The 22,093-nt window shown below is 40.0% G+C and overlaps 1 protein-coding gene and 1 long non-coding RNA gene across 3 annotated transcripts; both read right to left on the bottom strand.

The window, feature by feature from the left end:
- Positions 1–3,527: 3,527 nt before the first annotated feature.
- LOC102682434 (E3 ubiquitin-protein ligase TRIM35-like) lies at positions 3,528–13,384 on the bottom strand. Of its 2 annotated transcripts, XM_069195901.1 has the most exons (7): positions 13,197–13,384; positions 12,897–13,015; positions 11,498–11,667; positions 5,842–5,937; positions 5,276–5,506; positions 4,745–4,767; positions 3,528–3,664 (listed from the first exon to the last, which is right to left on the bottom strand). In XM_069195901.1, the coding sequence occupies exons 2-7, from the start codon at positions 12,916–12,918 to the stop codon at positions 3,613–3,615; spliced, it is 594 nt and encodes a 197-aa protein (XP_069052002.1). In that variant the 5' UTR covers positions 12,919–13,015; positions 13,197–13,384; the 3' UTR covers positions 3,528–3,612. The 2 variants fall into 2 exon arrangements, with proteins under 2 accessions (XP_069052002.1, XP_069052001.1); XM_069195900.1 differs by lacking the exon at positions 3,528–3,664 and having other exon boundaries at positions 4,425–4,767.
- A 5,880-nt stretch (positions 13,385–19,264) lies between these two features.
- On the bottom strand, positions 19,265–21,080 carry LOC107077545 (uncharacterized). Its single transcript, XR_001478572.2, has 4 exons — positions 21,018–21,080; positions 20,666–20,895; positions 20,173–20,195; positions 19,265–20,090 (listed from the first exon to the last, which is right to left on the bottom strand). It is a non-coding gene; the product is annotated as an uncharacterized lncRNA (long non-coding RNA).
- Positions 21,081–22,093: the final 1,013 nt, after the last annotated feature.

Here is a 22,093-nt window from a genome sequence, read left to right on the forward strand (position 1 = left end):
CCTTCAGCATCCCAAAATGACTACTGGCTTTTCTATCTACCCCAATCAATATCCCCGCTCTTGCTTCCGAACTGCTCCGTCACCCCGACCCCTCTTCCACCCACATCTTACTCGCCGGCCTTTCCTTCGGATTCTCACCAGGCCTGTGCACACTTTCTTCTTCCCATGTCTTTTGCAAAAATGTGCAATCTGCCACCGCAGATCCCTCAATCATCCTCAATTCCATCAATTTCTCCGCCTCCCTGCCTCGCGACAAGATTGACAGGATCCAGACGTATATCTCTACCTATTCTTCCGCCAAATCTTGCACAAAGAGGGAACTTCTCTCTCTGCTTGGCCACCTCAATTACGCCATGCGTATCATTCCCCAAGGACGGTCATTCATCTCCTAACTTCTCGACCTCACCTCTTCCGTGTCCTCTTCTTATCACCACGTAAGCCTTTCACCCGACTGCAAATCCGAGCTCACGCTTTGGCAGCTTTTCTTGGCCAACTGGAATGGCAATACGATGACCTCCTCTCCGACGCCGAGGATATCGAGCTTTTCACAGACGCAGCCCTCTCAGTCGGTTTTGGAGGCTATTACAAAGGCCAGTGGTTTGCGGCCCCTTGGCCTCCTGAATTCTCTTCGATCCCTCTCGCCGACCAGTCATCTGCCTTGTTCGAAATATTTCCAATTGTCGTTGCAGCTTCTCTTTAGGGCCACAACTGGAAACAAAAATCCGTCCTTATCCATTCGGACAACTATGCAGTAGTCCATATAATTAACAAAGGAAGGTTCCCGATCTATCATGAAATTTCTCCGCCGCCTTAAATGGATTTCTCTCACACATCAATTCGTCCTCGTAGCTGCTCACATTCCAGGTCACCTTAATGAGATAGCTGACTCTCTCTCTCGCTTTCAATTTCAGAAATTCAGGAACTTGGCACCAGACGCAAGACCGAACCTATGCACAGTACCTCCCTATTCGGAACTCACGTTCCTCTGAATCATCCTTTCAATCACTATGTCCAGCTGGCCCAGCAAACTATTCTCTTATGGATTGCCCCTCGAACTCTCAACTCTTACTGGACTGCCTGGAAGGGCTTCCAATCCTTCCACCTCTCCACGAACATAAAATTCCCTTCTTTCGATATTCTCACTGTATCATCCTTCATTTGCTATTGTAGAAACTCACTCAAGGTACGAGCATCCACCACCAAAGTATACCTGTGCGCCATCCACTTCCTCCATAAACTCCTTTTCGGCACGACCTGTCCCTCCCTTATCCACCCTCAAATTAGTCTCCTGCTTAAAGGCTTTCAGCGGCTTGAAAAACCACTTCCGAACCAACGCACACCACTTACCTCGGACATCCTCGAATCCTGCATCTACGTTCTCAGGTCGGGTTACCACTCACCCTGGGTCGACCGCATTCTCGAATCTTTATTCTTGTTAGCCTTCTTCGGCTTCCTAAGATGCTCTGAAATTACCGCTGCTTCCACATCCTTCGATCCCTCTTCTCAACCCTGCTTATCCGACATCTCCATCTTATCTTCCGATACACTGACCTTCTATCTCAAGAAAAGCAAAACCGACCAACTCGCGTCTGTTACTCTCATCTATTATTTCAAACTCTGTTCATACGTAAGCCCATACGAGCCTCTATCCCATTACGCACATCTTCGCACCTCTGCCGGAGCTTTGCCTACTGACCCTCTGTTCATAAACGAGAAGGGCCGTATCGTGACCCGCAACTGGTTCCTCTCTCACCTCTACGACATCCTTCTAACCGCCGGATACCCCCCTGAACAATTCTCCGGGAACTCCTTCAGATCAGGGGCTGCGTCCTCTGCCGCTCGCCAAGGCATACCCGAGTATCTCATCAAGCATCTCGGCCGTTGGTCCTCCGAGTCTTATCATGCATACATCAAAACTAACCCCGGTACCCTCAAGCAGGCACTTTCTCTCCTTGGCTGAATTAGTTTAATAATCATTTGGTTTTTGTTTTTGTTTGTTTTTTCTGCACTGGTGACTGGGGGTCCCGCTTGGTTCTTTAAGGTGGGTCCTATCCTCCCTGTCCAACGGCCGGGAGGTCGGCCCTCAGCCAAGCGGGTTACGCCAAATCTCCATATCCCAATAAATGATTCTAATTTCTCCCAAGCTTTCGGCTGCCGTCATTCCTCGTGAACTTTTGTCATGTCTGTCATGGATGGATCACCCGGCTCTGGACTTTTGCTCACTCTGGATTACCCTTTGGACTCCCTTTGGACTTTCGCCTGGACCATGCCCCACCAAGCACCAGTGCACCCTCAATACGCCCCCCTGTTCTTCTACCAGCCCCGACCCTAGTCTACTCTCCCTTGTGTTTCACTCCCTTCCGGATTCTGCCATCTGCATAGGGTCCTGATTAACACTAACCCTGACACACGTCCAAGAGATACATGGCTTTTATCAATGACAGCGGTATTATTATTATCTTATAGCTTTGATTAAACCTACATCTAAGTTTCAATACTCTTACTTACTGTACAGAAGGAACATACTGATGATCTATTTAGGAAAGTTTTTTCACACCAGTCCTGCAGTAATCAATACTTTGTGTGCTTATCTACTGTTAGAGACACTTTCATTGGGCAGATTTGCAGAGGAACAAAGTCACAACAAAAGAAGAGAGGAAATAGCCTCTCAGTTAATGTGTTTTTAAGAGTGTAGATGGTTGTCCCATTATTGGCATCAAAGAATGACACCTCCCCTTTGTCATAGTAACAGACGAACTCTGATCTTCTGGGGTTTGTTCTTCAGAGTGAGTCGTGTCTTTGCAGAGGTCAGTGCACTGTAAGCAGTTCCCCACAGCTGTACTCCTTCTTCTGAGTGCAAAGTGAGTGATCCTTTCCTGTTGATAGAGTGGCCAAACCCAAAGCCCAAAAAGTGTTGTCTCCCAACTCCAAATCCCAGTAGTGGGGATGTGGAGCTCAATAAACTCATCAAGAAGGCTGGCACTGTGCTGGGGATGAGCCTTGACCCCATGGAGGTGGTGGCTGATAGGAGAATGCTGACCAAGCTCACAGCCATCATGAACAACATCTCTCATCCGCTTCATGGGACTGTTACTGGGCAGCGGAGCACATTTAGCAATAGACTGCTCCAGCTACGGTGTTCAAGGGAACGTTTCCGCAGGTCTTTCCTCCCGGCGGCTGTCAGGGTGTATAACGATGCCCCTTGGCTAGGACTTTTAGCCCTTCATTTGCTCCTCTATGGACAGCATGTTTACTCCATTGTACTTTTTGGACAATCAGTCCGTATAAACCTATGCACATTTTGCACATATTTTATTGTTTTTACAGTGACTATGATCAGCACATTTTGCACACACCTATGTATTTATTTTTATTTATCTTGTTTGTCTTTTGTTTTATAACTATTCTGATGTCTGTTTTGCTTGTCTTGGGCTGGACTGCTGTAACACATCAATTTCCCTAAGGGATTAATAAAGTATTATCTACCTATCTATCTATCTAGTGTCTCCTTAGATGAATCCCTCAGATCCCAGCACGTAGACATGGGTATCAAACCTCTCTGGATTGTCCAGGAGCTGCTGTTTCTCATTATATCTCACACTGGTTAGATCCTCAGACAATGATAGGTGAGACTGTGCAGTACTGGGGTCCAAAATCACAGGAGCTGAATAAAATTTAATTAAATACCAGTGCAATTTTGTAAAATGTTAATAATACTAACGTACTGTATTGGTAATTAGTAAAACTCAGCCTCATTGTAAAAATAAACTAAAGATGTATATTTTATCATGAAAATATGAGTTTGATTTTAAAACATGGCATCAATGTCATCTTCAATTGAGACATTCTGTATATAATATATATATTATATAAATACATACATATAAGTTAAATACACTGTATAGCAGGATTATCACACAAAATTAACATTAATAAAGGCTTGAAAAATGTAAACGCAAATTTCTGTAAATCATTATGAGAAATACAAAGGTCAAAAAGATGTATAAAAATTTAAAAAACTATGCAGAAGTCAGCAATGGGTGTGACAAACAATAGCTTTGAAATACCTCAACCTTGATGGAAAAGGAATCAAATGTTACACATTTAATAATGTTGAAAATATTAAGAGACCCGGGGAGTTACAGAAATCAGTTGGGAAATTCATACACTAGTGATGGGCTCTAAATAAGTTACATGTTTTAAAATAAAATATAGTAAGATTTAAAAAATAAGAATGATATTAGTAGAGGCTTAGAAGTTTACAGAGAACATTCCTGTTAGTATCAGTAGGTGAACAGCAGCTAAAGAGACAGGACATTACAGACACTGTCAGGAAAGGATCACCAGGACAAACTAGCCATGTAGTTACTCCTGTAAAGCAAACTGGAGATCAGTCACTTCACTCCAGGGCCCCTACACAGACAGTCACACTCTCACTACTTCTATCTGATTGACTGCACATTTTTAAATCTTCCTCCTGCACTGTGAAAACCTGTAAATCCCTCCCTCTTGTGATCCTGCCCCTCAGTACTCACTGTACTGAACAATCCCTCGCATCTTCTCCCAGACTCTGTACTTCAGAGAGCCCAGGTGCTTGGCAACATCTATCAGTGCTCCTGAAACCACCTCTGGATTCTGCAGTGTGCGCTGAGCTCTGCAGTAATATTCAGGAGTCAGTGCTGCTGTGAGTTTAGACTCATTACAATAGAAAAGAGGAAGACAGACTGGAGTTCGCATACAGTACCTGCACTTTGTGTCCTTGTAATTCTGAAAAAATACAACAGGACCATGTATTAGATAGATATTTAATTTTCACCCTTTTACTGCATATACTTTTTTTATAAACAGTTAATTCAACTCTGGCCATAATTAAAACACAGAAATCAAATCCAAAAATCTCAAAAGAGTAGAACAATAAAACAAATACAAAAGTTGTAAAACATTTCGATATTGTAAACACTCTGTATACTGATTAAAGATCTCATTAAGCATTTTAAATGAAGAGGACCTGCTGTGTACTGAGCGGTACGTATTGCTGCCAACTTTGATTGACTGCAGTCCAGGAGTAGTCAATGGTCTTCGTGTATGAAAGTGAGGTCAGTTTGAGCCTCAGATTTTCTGACTGTAGCTGGCAGGATCAAACTCACAGCAGAACTGACTCATCCATGTTATAGCACAGCACAGTGCACAATGCAGTCGTATGAATCTGACCATTCATTAGTGTCAGTCTGCATTCAGCAGGTACAGTAGCTGTCACAGAGAGACTGATCTATACCTGCAGGAATGAAACATTTTCAGCTCCCATCTCCTGTTCAATGGCTCTGATTGTATTTGAAAGGGATGAGATCTCTCTTGTAAGGCTCTCAATCTTCCCCTTCATCATCCGACTCTTCTGCTCCTCTTTCCCTCTCAGTGCAGCTATCCTGGCTGTCTCTTCATCTCGTAGAAACTGGTGAAGCTTCTCAAACTCCTCCTTTATCCGTCTGTCAGTTCTCTGGGCCTGTGACTGGAATAAAAATTGTTGATCAAAGGTTGAATTTTATTATTCTGTGTTTAAGATATTTTGGGGTGGAGTACTGTATCTTTCCTAGCAGTTTATTGTTTTTAGAATCAGCAGTTGGCAATAACAAGTGTGATTACCCAGTTTCCTCATAAATTACATTTAAATGGTGTTTTATTCAGCTGCACTTGTAATTTATTTTAAATGCATTATCCTTTCAGAGATTTAGATTTAGATTTAGATTCAGTACTATTATTCATCTTACTATTTAATTCAACTTTGTAATAACAACATTTTAATTTGTATTTCTGAAACAAAATATCATTTCAGGGCAAGGTTACCTTAATATACTCAGCAGTATGGTCACATGTGTGTTTCACTTTATTAAAGGCTTCCAGTTTCTTCTGCAGGGGTTCCAATGCAGCCTTGAGCTCCTCCTGGAATGAGAAGACACTTTTCTGCAGAAACAGATGGACATCACTGACAACACAGAGGCAGTGTCTTTAGTACAGGGTTTCTACAGTTCCCCCAGTCCACGCCATTGCAATACTGCAGTGACACCAGCATGTCAAATGTAATATTAGTGCTGATAGTCAGAGAACTGAGGGGCAGGTTGCAGAAAATAACAGCAATTTAGTAGATCACAGGACTTGAGCGTTAAAATCCCTGCTGTGTGTATTAATGAAAAAATTCCTGTTTCACCGTGCTGTTCATTGATTAAATGAAGACTTAATTTAAATGCATTGAACCAGTTCCTCAAATATATTTAGTATGTACAAATTGGTGAGATAATTTTGAAGGTTAATCATTATCATTATCATTATCATTATCATTATCATTATCATTATCATTATCATTATCATTTTATCATTATCAATAAGAGCCAATGATAAAAATACTTTTTGAAAAAATAAACCCTTTGTGAATAATCACAGAGACTCTGTGCCCATATACTTTATGGAAGTGTCCCAGTGTAATTCTCCTTTAAATTTAAAGAAATTAGAGCACTAGTCATTTCTAACTGTGGGAACAGAGAATGTTGTCCCCTCTAAACCTGAATTAAAAATCATAGCCCCTTATTCACCGGCTTCCCAATGATTCTGCAGCCTTATTCAGACCTAATAATAAGACCTTGATAAGAGCATATGAAGGTAAATGTACCCTTTAATACTGGCTTTCATAATTTCACATTTTCTTTCACAATTCTGCCATAACGTGTATGAAGATTACTTTAATTTATAATTTAAATATTTAATTCCATTTAATTTATTAAGATGAGCAGTATAGATGTGGTGTTGAAAGATGAAAACACCTGTCTCTCTTCCTTGGCCATCCTGGACTTAATTCCTGACTGAGCATTGTCTGTGGGGAGTTTGCAAGTTTTCTCTGATTTTGCTAGGTTTATTTCTGGCTGTGAGTGCACACAGAGCAATGTACTGAGCTCCTGTCATGCATGTGTTATTGCCTTCTGGTGTAAACTTCTGGAATAGACTTCATGTTACCAGGACTCAGTGCAAACGTATCAATTCTGATCATTCTGATAACTCAGATGATCTCAGTTACTGAAATGATTTAGGTTCAGATTTTAAAACTATAAATCCAAGATTGGATTTTGGTATTACCTTAAGTCAACTTCTCAGTTTCTGAACACCACTCACTGATGTGATCTGTCTCAGTAATCAGAATTCTGTGCTTTATTTCATTGTTCTCATACATTATTAACAAGTGCATGCAGTGATGTGTGAGAATAAACAGTGAGGATCCTGCATTTAACTGTGACAATACACTGATACTGCCTTTGTGGTATTCTATTACTCTGGTTAAGTAATGTACTATGAAATTGTGGTTAGGGGTTTTCATATGTTAAAGCATGTAATACAGTATCATCTTGTATTTTCATGTTCAATAGTGATTTATATTACATACAATATTAAGAAATGAATACAAAATGAAAATGAAAAAGACAAGCTGTATACAGATGCATAATAAGAGGCAAAATAGCTGAAGGGAAAAAAGATCAAAGTTTGTATGGCAGAGGGAAAGAAGCTAAGGCTGAAGCAGGCGGTTCTTGAAAGCATTTATTTAAAACGTTTTCCTGAAGGGAGGAGCAGAAAAAAATAATAAGATGGATGAGAGGGGTCTCAAATAATCTCATATTATTGTGGGAATGACTGGAGGTGCAGCGTGTGCAAAGGGATAAAATGGAAGGAAGTTCACAGTTTATTATTTTTGAGGCTTCAGACTCAATCCTTTCCAGTTTTCCTTTTCTATACTGTAGCTGTTCAAATTCCCCTAACAAACTGATGTAGCTGATAAAGTACTTTGTATTCTTGACAAAGAAGATGCTGGTTCACTCTGTGTTTCTTAAGTGCCTGAGAAAGTACATCATCTGTCATTTATTTTCTATTATAATGGAGTGAATCTATTATAATGGAGTGATTTCCAATCATATTTAAAACTGTCTACATAATATATTTATTAACTGAATTAACGTATACAGTATATTCAAAACAAAACATTTACAAACTGTCACAATTTAACATGTTCTTTCACAATTAACAATTTCTTTTCTATTTTTTTTACTTTTAAAGTTTTCCTTACATACAATGTTTTCTCACCTTATAGTCCACCACGGCCTCCTCCACGGGACAGAGCTCATGGTTTTTGTGTTTTCTTGAAGTCTGACAAATAACACCAGCCAGCAGCCATATCGCCCTGCAGCCATATCACCCTGCAACTCACAACTGGCAACCCACTGAAGCTAAGCAGGTGTGAGCCTGGTCAGTACCTGGATTGGAGACCTCCTGGGAAAAACTAAGGTTGCTGCTGGAAGAGGTGTTAGTGGGGCCAGTGGGGAGCACTCATTCTGTGGTCCATGTGGGTCCTAATGCCCCAGTATAGTGACGGGGACCCTATACTGTAAACAGGTGCAGTCCTTCGGATGAGACGTAAAACCAAGGTCCTGACTCTCTGTGGTCATTAAAAATCCCAGGGCACTTCTCGCAAAGAGTAGGGGTGTAACCCCGGTGTCCTGGCCAAATTTCCAATTGGCCCTTACTAATCATGGCCTCCTAATAATCCCCCTCTATGAATTATAGAGGGGAGTGAAAACCGATAGCTGATAGCTGATGTGTGGTGAGCGTTCTGGCGCACTGTGGCTGCCGTCGCATCATCCAGGTGGATGCTGCACATTGGTGGTGGTGGTGGTGGAGGGGAGCCCCCATTACCTGTAAAGCGCTTTGAGTGGAGTGTCCAGAAAAACGCTATATATGTGTAAGCAATTATTATTATTAACACAAACAGGTTCTTGATCAGTCAAACAGAAGAACTTGACTTTCTCCTTGTGCTGACTGCAGAGCTCTTCAGACCCTGCTGGAGGTCTCTGACTCCTCTCCTTTAACATGGCTTCACAAAAGGTTCTTTAAAGCCAGGCTGGGGGTATGTTTGTCTTTAGATGACCTTCTCCTGCAGACTGGACATTCCTGAGATCCCTTCATTTGCCAGTATTGCTTTAGACAGGCTATACAGAAGCTGTGGCTACATGTCAGGACAACAGGATCCTTGAAGATGTCACAGCACACAAGACAGGAGAGCTCCTCTTCCAGGCTGAAGATCTTGCTGCAATTTCTTCACAGTTACAGCCTGTCTTTTTCTTCTGATCTAATGTCTTCTGATCACAGCTTGAAATATACAGTACTTTCACTTTCACTTGGTGCTTTTATAAGTTGTGTTGAAATCCCCTCCCAGTGAAATTACATCTATAATTGATGTTCTTTATTTATTGTGTCTTTATTTTTGTTTGTTTTTAACTCTTAAAAAGTGACATTTTTCAGCTCAGAAACACATCACTAATTCAGATTATTTTAATTTAAGAAGCTCAGACCTGTCAGCTCACCCCTCCTCTTCCTGCTGGACTTGTCAAATGTTCACAGTTACAGGTTCCTCTAGGGGGCAGCATCTTACTAACAATCTGTCATTTAAAAGCTCATTTTTTATTATACATTTTACAGATGATGTCCCAGAATTTCTAATTTAATTCTGCCTGTTTCCTGTTGCTGGGTTGTTCTTGTGTCTATTTCACTTTCCCTTTTCTTTATTTTATTATTTCTAAATTGTAAATACAGCAGCACTTTTTTTGTCTAACACTCAGAATCTGTACATTTTCTTATTTGGAAAGTGCTGCCAAATGGAACACTATTTTGCATTTCTGAAAAAATAATGTTTTATTGTGGAAACAAAAAAACATCCTGTATATTTCAAATAAATAAGTAAAGGTTAATTTTCCACTGGAAAATAGAAAGGAGAGACAAGTGCTGAGCGCTCTTCACGTGTCAACCTGTTTTTCATCCACCACTGACCATGTTCCTTTTATTATTATTATTTTATTTATTTTTGGAATAACATGTTCCTTGGATAAAATTATGCTCTAGTTAGAGTATTTGGAATATTCTGTTCTGTTTTGGTCTCAACACAAAATAACAGACATTGCTACTCAAGAAGTAGTATTAACCAGAAGAGTGCTGTTAATGCCTGGTCTGAATTAAACGTTTTGCCTGGAACAGTGAAGAGCATGTGGGGATTTAAAATAAGAACAGTAGGACATCAGACTGGTTAGAAATGAGTGGAAACCCATCATTTTGCTATTAGCTAATTGATCTGAGGATCTTTGATGTACAAAGTCAGGAACATACAGAACATACAGATGGAGTAACAAGGACTATTATTTAAATTAGAATCAAGTGTTTTAAAGATTTCTAAAAATATAAAAATAATAATCTTTTTGTTGCCTTGACAAGGTAGCTTGGGTCTCCCTCTAAGCACACACTGTAGGAATGTGGTAATGAGCCCTTTCTGATAAAACAGAAAGCGCAAACAGAAACGCGGTAAGAGAGCCGGGCTGCAAATAAGACTAAAAGAACAGCGGAACAGACCACCTATACCCAGCCTGTTCCTCGCTAACGTACGGTCCCTAGACAACATACTGGATGAAATAAAACTCAGGCTTACTACCCGCCAGGAAATAAAAGACTGCTGCACTCTTGTGTTTACGGAAACGTGGCTTCACAACAACATACCGGACTCCGCCATTCAGCTGTATGATTTTTTAACTCTCCGATCGGACAGAACAGCCGCCTCTGGTAAAAATAAAGGAGGAGGTCTGTGTATTTATGCGAACCAAGCATGGTCCAGAGATACTACAGAAATCGCTATCCACTGCTCACCCGACTTAGAATATTTAATGGTAAATGCCGACCCTTCTACCTACCTAGGGAATTCACGTCGGTCATTATTACTGCTGTATACATACCTCCTAACGCTAATGCTAAGGAAGCAGTCAAAACACTGTCCAAAGCTATTAGTAGAATCAGCACACCCTGATGGTGTTTTTATTATTGCAGGTGATTTTAATCAGGGAAATCTGAAATCAGTCCTGCCTAGCTACAACCAACACGTTGACTGCCCCACCAGGGGAAACAACACACTTGACCTTGTTTATACTAATGTACCCGGTGCTTACAAAGCAGTACCTCAGCCCCCTCTTGGACAATCTGACCACATCTGTCACGGACGTCCAAAGGGACTAACCGTGGGGAGCAGGAGAGCGGAAAAAGACCCATATGCGTAGCGGCGAGACGGGAAAAAGGCCCGGGCTCATTAGTGCAAAGAGTTCAGGAATGCCGTATAGAAACCTATGCCCTCAGGGAGCGGACGTGGGGCGCCCTGGTGCTAGGCGGGTCTCAGGACATCCGAACGTCAATGCTGAGCGAGGACAGAGTGCAAGACCCGGAAATATATAGCCCAAGGGAAAGAGAGGGACAGGAAGGACAGCAGACCGGAAACTAGGGACAGGACAGAGAAGGAGCACCCTCTGGCTGCAGAGGGCGTGACACACAGCTATAGAGCCCAAACACCCCCTTCTGGGCTCAGAGTGATTATTCCTTTCCTGCTGATGGACTGTTTGGCCAAACCCAAAATCCAGTAAGTGTTGTATCCTACCTCCACATCCCAGCAGTGTCTCCCTGAAGTGAACCCCTCAGATCCCAGAACATAGTAACAGTGATCAAACCTCTCTGGGTTGTTAGGAAGCTGCTCTCTCACAGCTCTGCATCTCACATCAGACAGTGAGAGTCGAGGTTCTGCTTTGTTGAGGTCCAGAGTCACAGGAGCTGAAAGGAAATACAAATAACAAGAAATATTCCACAGGCTAAAAAAACAATTATATATTAAATATTAAATATAGTTATTAAGGCTTTTTTAATTTATTAAGACTTATTTACATGTGATTACATTTATACCTTATTCAAAGTGTAACTTCCAAATAAATGAACCAGTAAAAGCAACATGGAAATAAATAAAGAAAAGATTAGTGGAGATTGGAGCTGTACAAACAGAAACATAAGAACATTTTTAGAATAAAGTAATCGCATCTAAGGAAGCACATTGTTGTTGTTAAGGAAAAACAATATACATGCGTATCTCAAAATTATGAGAAAATCATCTAATTATTCCAAGATAGTATTTTTTTGCATTAGTACAAGATACAAATAATCACTTGTGTATGAACAATCTATCACAATGACAGGACAGTCATTACAGATTTGAGGACACTCACAAGAAGATCATTTCACTGCATAAAACTGAAAATCAACTAATGATAATATAGGTATTGTATGACAATTGTGCTATCTTGTGATTATCATATACAGTATACAGTACATGTAATTATGAGATAGTAAATCTCATAAGATAAAATCTGGCAATAACAAGTTAATTTTCTCACAATATTTGTTTTCTTTGATGGCAGCAATGGGCTTCCTTACTTTTTTGAGTGTAAAGGTTTAAGAACTTAAATGCAAAGAAATAAGGATTCTAATATTAAACCTTTTCATTGCACCTGAGCATATGTGTGTGTTGGTGATTTTTATTGAACAATCTGACAAGCATCATTTTGATGAGAATTAAGTGAGGTGAATGCATAAGATATCAAGCCTATTAAATGAAGCCCTTATCATACATTGTCTCAAGTGTATGATATTACAGAGGAGGATGACTGCAGTAATGTGTTGTGGTATCAGTATATTAAAAATCAAGGAATAAAAGACTGAATCTCAAAAAAGAGGCAGGGAAACACAACACTGGAGAACACAATCAAGCTGGCGATGCATGAGCAAGCATCTAAATAGTCAGGACACTACAAACACACTGTCAGGAGAGATTCACTAGGACAAACTAGCCATGTAGTGACTCCTGTAAAGCAAACTGGAGATCAGTCACTTCACTCCAGGGCTCTTACACAGACAGTCACACTCTCACTGCTTCTATGTGATTGACTGCAGAATTCTCAATGTTCCTCCAGTACTATGAAAGCCTGCAAATCCTTCCCCCTTGTACTCACTGTACTGAACAATCGCCAGCATCTTCTCCAAGACTCTGTACTTCAGAGAGCCCAAGTGCTTGGCAACATCTATCAGTGCTCCTGAACCCCCCTCTGGATCCTGCAATGTGCGCTGGGCTCTGCAATAACATTCAGAAGTCGGTGCTGTTGTGGGTTTGGACCCATATGCACAGCACAGTACAATAGACGACAAGAAGACAGTCTGGAGTTTACATACCGTACCTGCTCTTTGTGACCATGTTGTTCTGAAAAAAAAATAATGTGAAAAATTGATCATTGAAAATAGAGAGTCATCTCTACCTGCAGGAATAAAATGTCTTCAGCTCCCATTTCCTGTTCTATGGCTCTGATTGTGTCTGTAAGGGATGAAATCTCTCTTGTAAGGCTCTCAATCTTCTCCTTCATCATTCGACTCTTCTGTTCTTCTTTCTTCCTCAGTGCAGCTATGCTGGTGGCCTCTTCTGCTTGTAAAAACTGGTGAAGCTTCTAAAACTCATCCTTTATCTGCTTCTCTGTCTGCTGAGCCTGTGTCTGAAATTTAAAAAGTGTAACAATCAAGAATAAAACGATATAATACTATCATGATGGAGTTTCCTCACACCTTCAGGAATGCTGGATTACTTTGAATTCATAATGCTCATCAAGTGATAACACTTAATTGGTAATTTAACCTGAGCTGGTTGCAATGTATTTCAATATTTTAAATTTTATAACTCAATCTATTATTTTTAAACCACATAACTGTATGAGTACCTTAATGTATGCTGCAATTTGATCACATGTCTGTTTTACTTTGTTAAAGAGTATTATCTTCTTCTGCAGGAGCTTCAGTGCAGCCTTGAGTTCCTCCTGGAATGAGATGACAGTCCACACTTCACTGTACTGTAGGAACTACTGACAGCAGGTTTTACTGCCCAGACGAATCATACAAGAAAGCAACTGAACAGGTTGACAGTAACCAGAGTTCACACTTTACTGGAGAAACACACTCTCTTTTCACTTACCTCTGCAGGGATCAGATTTTTCTATTGATTCTACAAGACCCCTACATCTTAAACTATTATTGTCAGTGATGAAGCAAGAAATACAGTGTTATTTGCGTAGGCTCTACTTTCAATTGTATAGTGTTTTTTTGGCACATTTTAAGATTTTAAATCGTCCTAAAATAAACTAACACAGTTTGTTATATACATTGACAAAAACATCTTCTTAATAACATTGTTTTTCTTTATAAATAAATAGTTTTCAAACCTTCTGCCTCTCTGCTGCCTCCTCCAAAGGGCAGAATTTGTGGTTTTCATGTTTTTCTGAAGTCTGACAAACAAAGCAGACAGCTTCTTGATCAGTCAAACAGAAGACCTTGAGTTTCTCTCTGTGCAGCCTGCAGAGCTCTTCAGACCCGACTGGAGGTCTCCGACTCCTCTCCTGTGAGAAGACCTCACACAGTTTCTTTAGAGTCAGACTGATGGGAGGGTGGTCCAGTGAAGAACGTCTGCAGACTGGACATTCCTGAAATCCCTCCTGTTCCCAGTGCTGCTGCAGACAGGATTTGCAGAAGCTGTGTCTACATGACAGAATAACTGGTTCCTGGAAGATCTCACAGCACACAGGACAGGAGAGCTCCTTTTCAAGGACAGAACTTCCTTCCATTTTTCACAGACTTACAGCCTGACAACTTTTCTTTTAACCTTTTTTCTCAGCAATATCTTTTTCTCACTGCTTCACAAGTACATGTAGATTAACTTAATTTTATCTGATTATAACACATTAATATATTTCATGTGAAAAGACATTTGTTCCTGACTCTAGCAAAAATGTCCACAGAAAGCACAACACAGATGATGTTTCTTGATTACGATCTTCAAGTGGTTCCAGCACTCACTTTGCCTGACTATTACATTGTCTCATCAAGAAATGACACAGTCTGACAATGTTCCTGAGAATGTTTCCAGAGAAGGAAAGATGATACTGGAATGACACAAAAATGTTGTCAAACTCGTACTTGTTCTGCAATGACAGGGTGAATCAGAAAGTGCAAATGAACTAGAAAATGTATATTTTGGTTTTGAATTAAAGTTGCAATTCTGCATGCCATGATATAGATATGGAACACGAATGCTGATTTTTTAGAAAAACAATCCCTGAGTCAGTGCGCAGTCACTGGAGGGGCTCAACCACACCCTGAAGTCAAATGTTTACATAAGATAACAACATTGTTTTATTACACTCCACAAACTATTGCACATGCAAGTTATAAAATATGTTTTCACAACAATTAAACTGTTTTTAATAAACTAACACATTAGTAAGGTTGTACTAACCACAGGAAAAAATATTTGTACAGCACAATGCCAATTTAATCAGTTTCTGCCAGCAAAATGTAGACCTCCTACACACCAGTCACCAATCCAAGTCAGCAACAGGTTCTCTGTTCTCTGCAGTGCCTCTGTCAATGCAGATAAGGTGTTTATAATTGGTGACTCGATAATCAGGAATGTTAGAATTCCTAACTGTCATAAAGCAGTGGTTTCTGACGTTGAGGTGAAACTACATACATTTTCCAGCAATGAAGCCTCCACCTTGGTTGTTCACTTTAGGACTAATGATATAAAGTACCAACAATCTGAGGTATTAAAGAGTAACTTAATTTCTATGTGCACAAGGGCACAAAAAAAATGTTGGAATTTAATTTTGTCTGGTCTTTTACCAATCCTTCACAGGCTATACTCCCTAAACCACTGGTTAAAGACTTGGTGTGCATCCAATAGAATAACCTTTATTAATAATTGGGATGTTTTTTGGGAATGGCCTGGCTTTTATAAATGGGACTGTAATTAATTCTATCCCAAAATATAGCAGACAAATTGCCTGCCCGACTACTAAGAGCATCACCCAGGCCTCAGCCTGGCGATCTTAAATCACATGCTGTCTCTATTCCCAACTTTAGTTCACCTCTTGCACCGACCATGGTTCTCTACTATACGGCATCCCATAAATCACATAACTATTCAGAACCAGAAATTATTATGAATAGACAGAGTAAGCAACTATCACTAGACCTAGACTAGAATTCAGATGTTCCTTTAGGGACTCTTATCCTGATAACTGAATCTCCATTCCACTGGTAAGCTTAAATCAACTACAACATGTACTGTAACTACCATAAAATGCTTACTGTTAAATGTTCACTCATTAGGCAACAAACCAGTTCTCCTTCATAATATGGTGTCTGACACCAACTCTGACCTGCGCTTACTAACAGAAACCCGGCTTAGACCTTCTGACACTATTCCTTTAGTTGAAGCCTCACCTAATGGCTATACTTTTTTACAGAAAGCTCATCGCTCAGAACGTGGAGGTGGCTAAGAAAGCCATCTTCAAGAGTCTCTAAAAATTGAATTAAATACTATAAATGACTTTCACACATTTGAAGCAAAGCTTCTTAAAATAGCATCCAAATCATTCACATATATTCTTTTAGTATACAGACCCCCCAGGACCATATGCATCGTTTCTAGCTGAATTTGGTGAACTGCTCTCTGACTTAGTTATTAATTTTGACAAAGTAGTAATATTAGGTGACTTTAACATACATATCAACATAGAGACATACAGTATGTTTTCAGTAAAAACTTCTTGTCCCTCCTTACCTCCATAGGTTGTAGTCAGCATATAACAGGGCCAAAACACGTGTACCATCATACCCTAGACTTAATTATCACTCATAGAGCTGATATTCATCATATACTGTATTAGTCCATCCCATGGATCACTCTGACTACTTTTTAATTAGTTTTGAGATTTGACTACCCTCTGTAGTTGCCAAGGAGAAGATTATTATGACACAGCACACCAGTAGGGGTACTTATTTAAAATTGATGAACGCCATGAATAATGCTAACTTCATCTCCAGTACTAATTTTGATGAAATCACACATAACTATAATAGTGGTCAGACAGTCCCTCGATGAAGTAGCCCTGTTAAAGACTAAGGTAGTCAAAACCACAAGACACTCTCCATTGTTTAATGATCACACAATCTCTTAAACAGGAGTGCCACAAACTAGAGCACAAATGGAAGTCTACTTCTTGAGGAGGCTAAGGTTCCTTCAATTTGTGTAGTAAGATGCTACATATGTTCTATCATTCAGTGGTAGCAAGTGCCATTTTCTACGCAGTGGTGTGCTGGGGCTCTGGGATTAGAGCAGTGGATTCCAAAAGGCTGAACAAGTTCATCAGGAGAGCAAGCTCTGTCATTGGGTCTGACCTGGACCCCTTGGAGGTAGTGGCTAAGAGGAGAATGGTGTCCAAACTAGAGGCCATCATGGAAAACATTTCCCATCCCCTCTATGACAGGCTTGCAGAAATGAAGAGCACGTTCAGCAATAGACTGATTCATCCACGGTGCGACAGAGAGCGCTACAGGAGGTCATTCTTGCCTTCTGCCATAAGACTGTACAACGCATCCACCTTGCGTCTGGGCAGAGGCAACATTGACAGTGACCTGTTTCTGGACTGAACGCATCTACACATCTACTGCTACATCTGTTCTCTTTCTTTTTCTTTTCCCGTTTACATCCGTTTTTTGTGCAATATATGCCAGGGACCTGTGCAATACATTTACATCTATATTTACATCTATATTTATATTCATATGTGTGATACGATTTTTCTGTGTACTGTTCTGTTCTAGTCTGTTCTTTGTGTGTCCGGACTGTGAGTAACTCTTGTATTGTATTGTATGTATTGTACTATTATTATATAATTTGTTACACTGTGGCTGTGTTGTCTGTGTTAAGCTGCTGTTGCACTGCAATTTCCCTAATGGGATCAATAAAGTATCTATCTATCAATAAAAATAACCCTCACTACCTATTTAGGACAATAGCTAATCTAACAGATAAGGCAGATTCAGCAGTATCAGCTAACTTTTGTAGTGACATTTTCATGGACTCTTCAACAATAAAATTAACAACATCAGACTTCAAACACAAACAAACAGGCCGCAAAGAAGTCTGGTACATAAACAATGTGCGTACCTTTTCAGTAGTAGTTCAGGTGGGTAGCTGCGTCAGCATGCGTAGGCTGCAAAGGAACACCTGAAGAAGGCTCCACAGCCGAAACGTGTTCTCTTTCTTCTTTTTTTCAGCATGGAATAAACCTATTACTTGTACCTTTTCAGTGTTTTTCAATTAGTTAATGAAAAAGAACTACTGAAATAAATTATCAAAATCAACAACTTGGCCGCTAGATCCCATCCCCACCCAACTAGTTAAAGATTCCCTAGAAGTACTGGTGGAACCAATAATTAACATGATGAACACATCCTTTGCATCAGGCGTTGTACCTGACCAATTTAAGGTAGCGGTTGTTAGACCACTGCTTAAGAAATCAAATTTGGATCCACAAGTTCTTAACAACTGTCTCAAATGTACCATTTCTATCTAAAATTCTTGAGAGAATAATAATGATAATAATTGCTTACACTTATATAGAGCTTTTCTAGGCACTTTACAGGTAATGGGGACTCCCCTCCACCACCACCAATGTGCAGCATCCACCTGGATGATTCAACGACAGCCAAAGTGCACCAGAACGCTCACCACACATCAGCTATCAGTGGGTAGGAGAGCAGAGGAATGAAGCCAATTCATAGATGGGGATTATTAGGAGGCCATGATTGATAAAGAGTGATGGGAAATTTGGCCAGGACACCAGGGTACACCCCTACTCCTTTCGAGAAACACCCTGGGATTTTTAATAACCACAGACCTTGGTTTTACGTCTCATCCGAAGGACGGCGCCTGTTTACAGTATAGTGTCCCCGTCACTACACTGGGGCATTAGGACCCACATGAGCTGCAGGGTGAGCGCCCCCTGCTGGCCCCACTAACACTAAGCAGCAACCTTAGTTTTTCCCAGGAGGTCTCCCATCCAGGTATTGACCAGGCTCACACCTGCTTAGCTTCAGTGGGTTGCCAGCTGTGAGTTGCAGGGTGATATGGCTAATATTGGTAATATTGTCATTAGTGATAAACTTTCATCTGAACGTCAGAAAAGCCACAAATAAGAGATGTCAATTCAGCCCATTTGAGTTAGAACATGTACTTGAACTGGGAGCAAACCACTAACAAGTATAAGATTCTGTGAAACTCTTCCTGTAAAAGCATAGTTTTATAAACATTTACGGATAAGAAATTTTAAAATGCAACAGAACTGACTATACAGTATAATCTGATAGCAATGTAACTTATATATGATAGCATCATATAGCAAAAGGTTAAGCATTTGCAAGTAAAATTATTGCAATGGTAATTTATTTTTATCCTAAGCCATTTTCCAGGCACACGTCACTGTAAATGGCCAGCTGGATCTGAAGTGTTAAATAAGAGCCTCCAGAGGGATACAGGGGTAGAGCATACAGTATAATGATCAAGTATGCACAAGGATAGCAGGAAATTGGTGTCAGCTGTGTGTGAACTTAGTATTCTCTATTTAAGGTTCTGGTGAGTGAGCAGTCCTAGTCAGGTCAGATTTGGTTTGGACCCTCACTGTCAGGGAGGCACTGAGAAACTTTCCTGAGAGAATGAAAGATCAGAACCTTGGAAGGGTGCTGCTTCTAGCAGCAATCTGGGAAGGGATTGTAGATTGCTTGAAAAGAATGTTTAACAATATCTTTCTGGATAATGCCTTCACAGTATTACAGGTCGCACGGGGGTTAATGCAACAGATTTCCCTGCACTCAGCTACCACTCAAGGGGGATCTGTTATGGTGACCACTATGTGATTTAGACAGTTGGTATTCTATAAATTTGTATTTTATTTTTAGCCTGATAGTGTGGCCTATTGTGATGGAGCCAGGATCCCATTAAAGCGTCATTGACGGCAAACTGGCCATGTAGTGACACCTTTGTAGAGCAAACTGAAGGAGATCAGTCACTTCACTCCAGGGCTTTTGCACAGACAGTCACACTCTCACTGCATTTATCTGATTCCACAATTCTCAATGTTCCTCCTGTACTGTGAAAACCTGTAAATCGCCCTCCCTCTTGTGATCCTGCACCCAAGTACTCACTGTACTGAACAATCCTCAGCATCTCCTCCCAGACTCTGTACTTCAGAGAGCCCAGGTGCATGGCAACATCGATCAGTGTTCCTGAAACCTCCTCTGGATCCTGCAGTGCGCACTGAGCTCTGCAATAATATTCAGGAGTCAGTGCTGCTGTTGGTTTAAACTCAGTACAATAGAAAAGAGGAAGACAGACTGGACACATACCTGCTCTTTGTGTTCTTCTAGTTCTGGAAAACAACAACATGACCAGTCATTTATTGTTCTCATTAAATAAAATGTTTTTGCATTTTTGCATTGTGCATTTGATTTTGACAATAATAATACAGCAGCAATTCTAATACACTAGGTCAGAGTTCGTGTTGCAGTATACATCATTCAGTAAAACACTTCTTTAATTTGCATTTCTAAGCTGATTTAAATACACACCACCAACTTTTTTAATAATAACAGACCATGGAAAGGTGAACATGGTCTACAGCATGAGTTAAAAATGAGATAAAATTGCTAAATATATATATATATTAAGCCATCAAGTGTAATAATAACTATCATGTCCATTAAGTCTATGGTTTATTTATTCCAGAAAACAGTACTATTTTTAATTCTGTTATAATTTCTACAGCCACCTTCCTTTTAATAAGCAAGCTGCCAGTCTGAAATCAGAAGACTTGTCACAGAGATGTTGTCTCATCTCTACCTGCAGGAATGAAATGTCTTCCGCTCCCATCTCCCGTTCTATGGCTCTGATTGTGTCTGACAGGGATGAGATCTCTCTCGTGAGACTCTCAATCTTCTCCTTCATCATCTGGCTCTTCTGCCTCTCTTCCTCCCTCAGTGCAGCTATCCTGCTGTCTCCTCTTCTCGCAGAAACTGGTGAAGTTGCTCAAATTCCTTCTTTATCAGTCTTTCAGTTTGCTGGGCCTGAGTCTGAAATGGAAAAAATGCAAGACGTATTTCACTGTGGCATCACTGTTGGAAAAATTATAGTTGAGTTTGGTGCATTTTAAGACGTTCAAAACTGATAACTTTGTTGTTTTCTACAATATTACCTTAATGTGCTGTGCTGTCTCCTTGCTTGTTTCCTTAACATTTTCTGAAGCATTGAGTTTCCTGTGCAGCTCCAATAGTGCTGCCCTGAGCTGCTCCTGGAAGGAAATGAGACTTTACACTTTGATGGATTCGGTCAGACTAAGTTGCTACCAAGAGAAACTCAGGGGTCAGAGAGAAATCCCGTCAGGTCATAACTGAGATTTTACAAATAGATGGAGTGCAAGGTTTATTGATCCTTAATATGGTTGAACCGTCAATTGCTGAGATATTGTCTTTTGAAGATTACTGGGTGTCAAGACCATCAGAGTAAGAGTAATATATGGTAATATATGTTTTAAATGCCAGTCTTTTATTATTATTTTATTAATAATCTGAGAGTGTGTATACCTATGGATGGTAGCGTCTCCAATTGTCAAACACTTTCTTATCTGGACAATGTATTGGATTATATTGTAGTAGTGTTTCGTCAGAAACCAGAGCACTTATGATTCCTGAACAGACCTGAATAAGACAAACTCCTCGTGAACCTGTTACTGATAACTTGCTCAATAAATCTATGCACCTTTACAGTATCTGATTTTTATTGCTCTCACTTTCATTCAATTTACTGGGGATTGTTGTCTTCTAGTTTCACAGCTAATAATCCGCAAGATCGCTGGCTTTATGAAGTCATACTTAGCTTCTAGAATAAAAACTTTTCTAAAAACCATACTGTGTATTAAGTTAATTTCATTTGTTAAATTTAGAATAAACAATTTAGCTTATTTTTGCCCAAGAGCAAAAGCAAGAAACAAAATATTAATTTAAAACAGGGGCCCAGCACAGAGGTACTGTATGTTTTCTAAGTCTGGTGCAGTTGCCCAAAGTGAAAGCAAGAAAAGCCATAGGAAAGCATGTTGAGAACATATTTCAAAATGTAAATTAAAAAAATGTATTACAAAACCATGGCAACAGTGTGAAATTAAAACTGCATGTTTGCAAATTTACCATAATAAACCTAATTTGAAATGTTTGTCACAAATGCAATCATTTTTTTCCTTGTAATAGCAACACATACTGTATGTACTGTTGGAGC

The sequence above is a fragment of the Lepisosteus oculatus genome, chromosome 11, assembly GCF_040954835.1.
Source record: "Lepisosteus oculatus isolate fLepOcu1 chromosome 11, fLepOcu1.hap2, whole genome shotgun sequence".
Taxonomy (NCBI): domain Eukaryota; kingdom Metazoa; phylum Chordata; class Actinopteri; order Semionotiformes; family Lepisosteidae; genus Lepisosteus; species Lepisosteus oculatus.

Bases quoted from the DNA above. Each gene is read 5' to 3' on its own strand.
- LOC102682434 (XM_069195900.1), bottom strand. From the start codon at position 12,918: ATGCTGGCGATTGTTCAGTACA. The intron at 5,938-11,497 runs GTAGGATACAAC...TTCTCATTCCAG, and splicing joins GACACTGCTGGGATGTGGAG to GAGGAGCTCAAGGCTGCATT. The intron at 5,507-5,841 runs GTAACCTTGCCC...TTTTTATTCCAG, and splicing joins ATACTGCTGAGTATATTAAG to TCACAGGCCCAGAGAACTGA.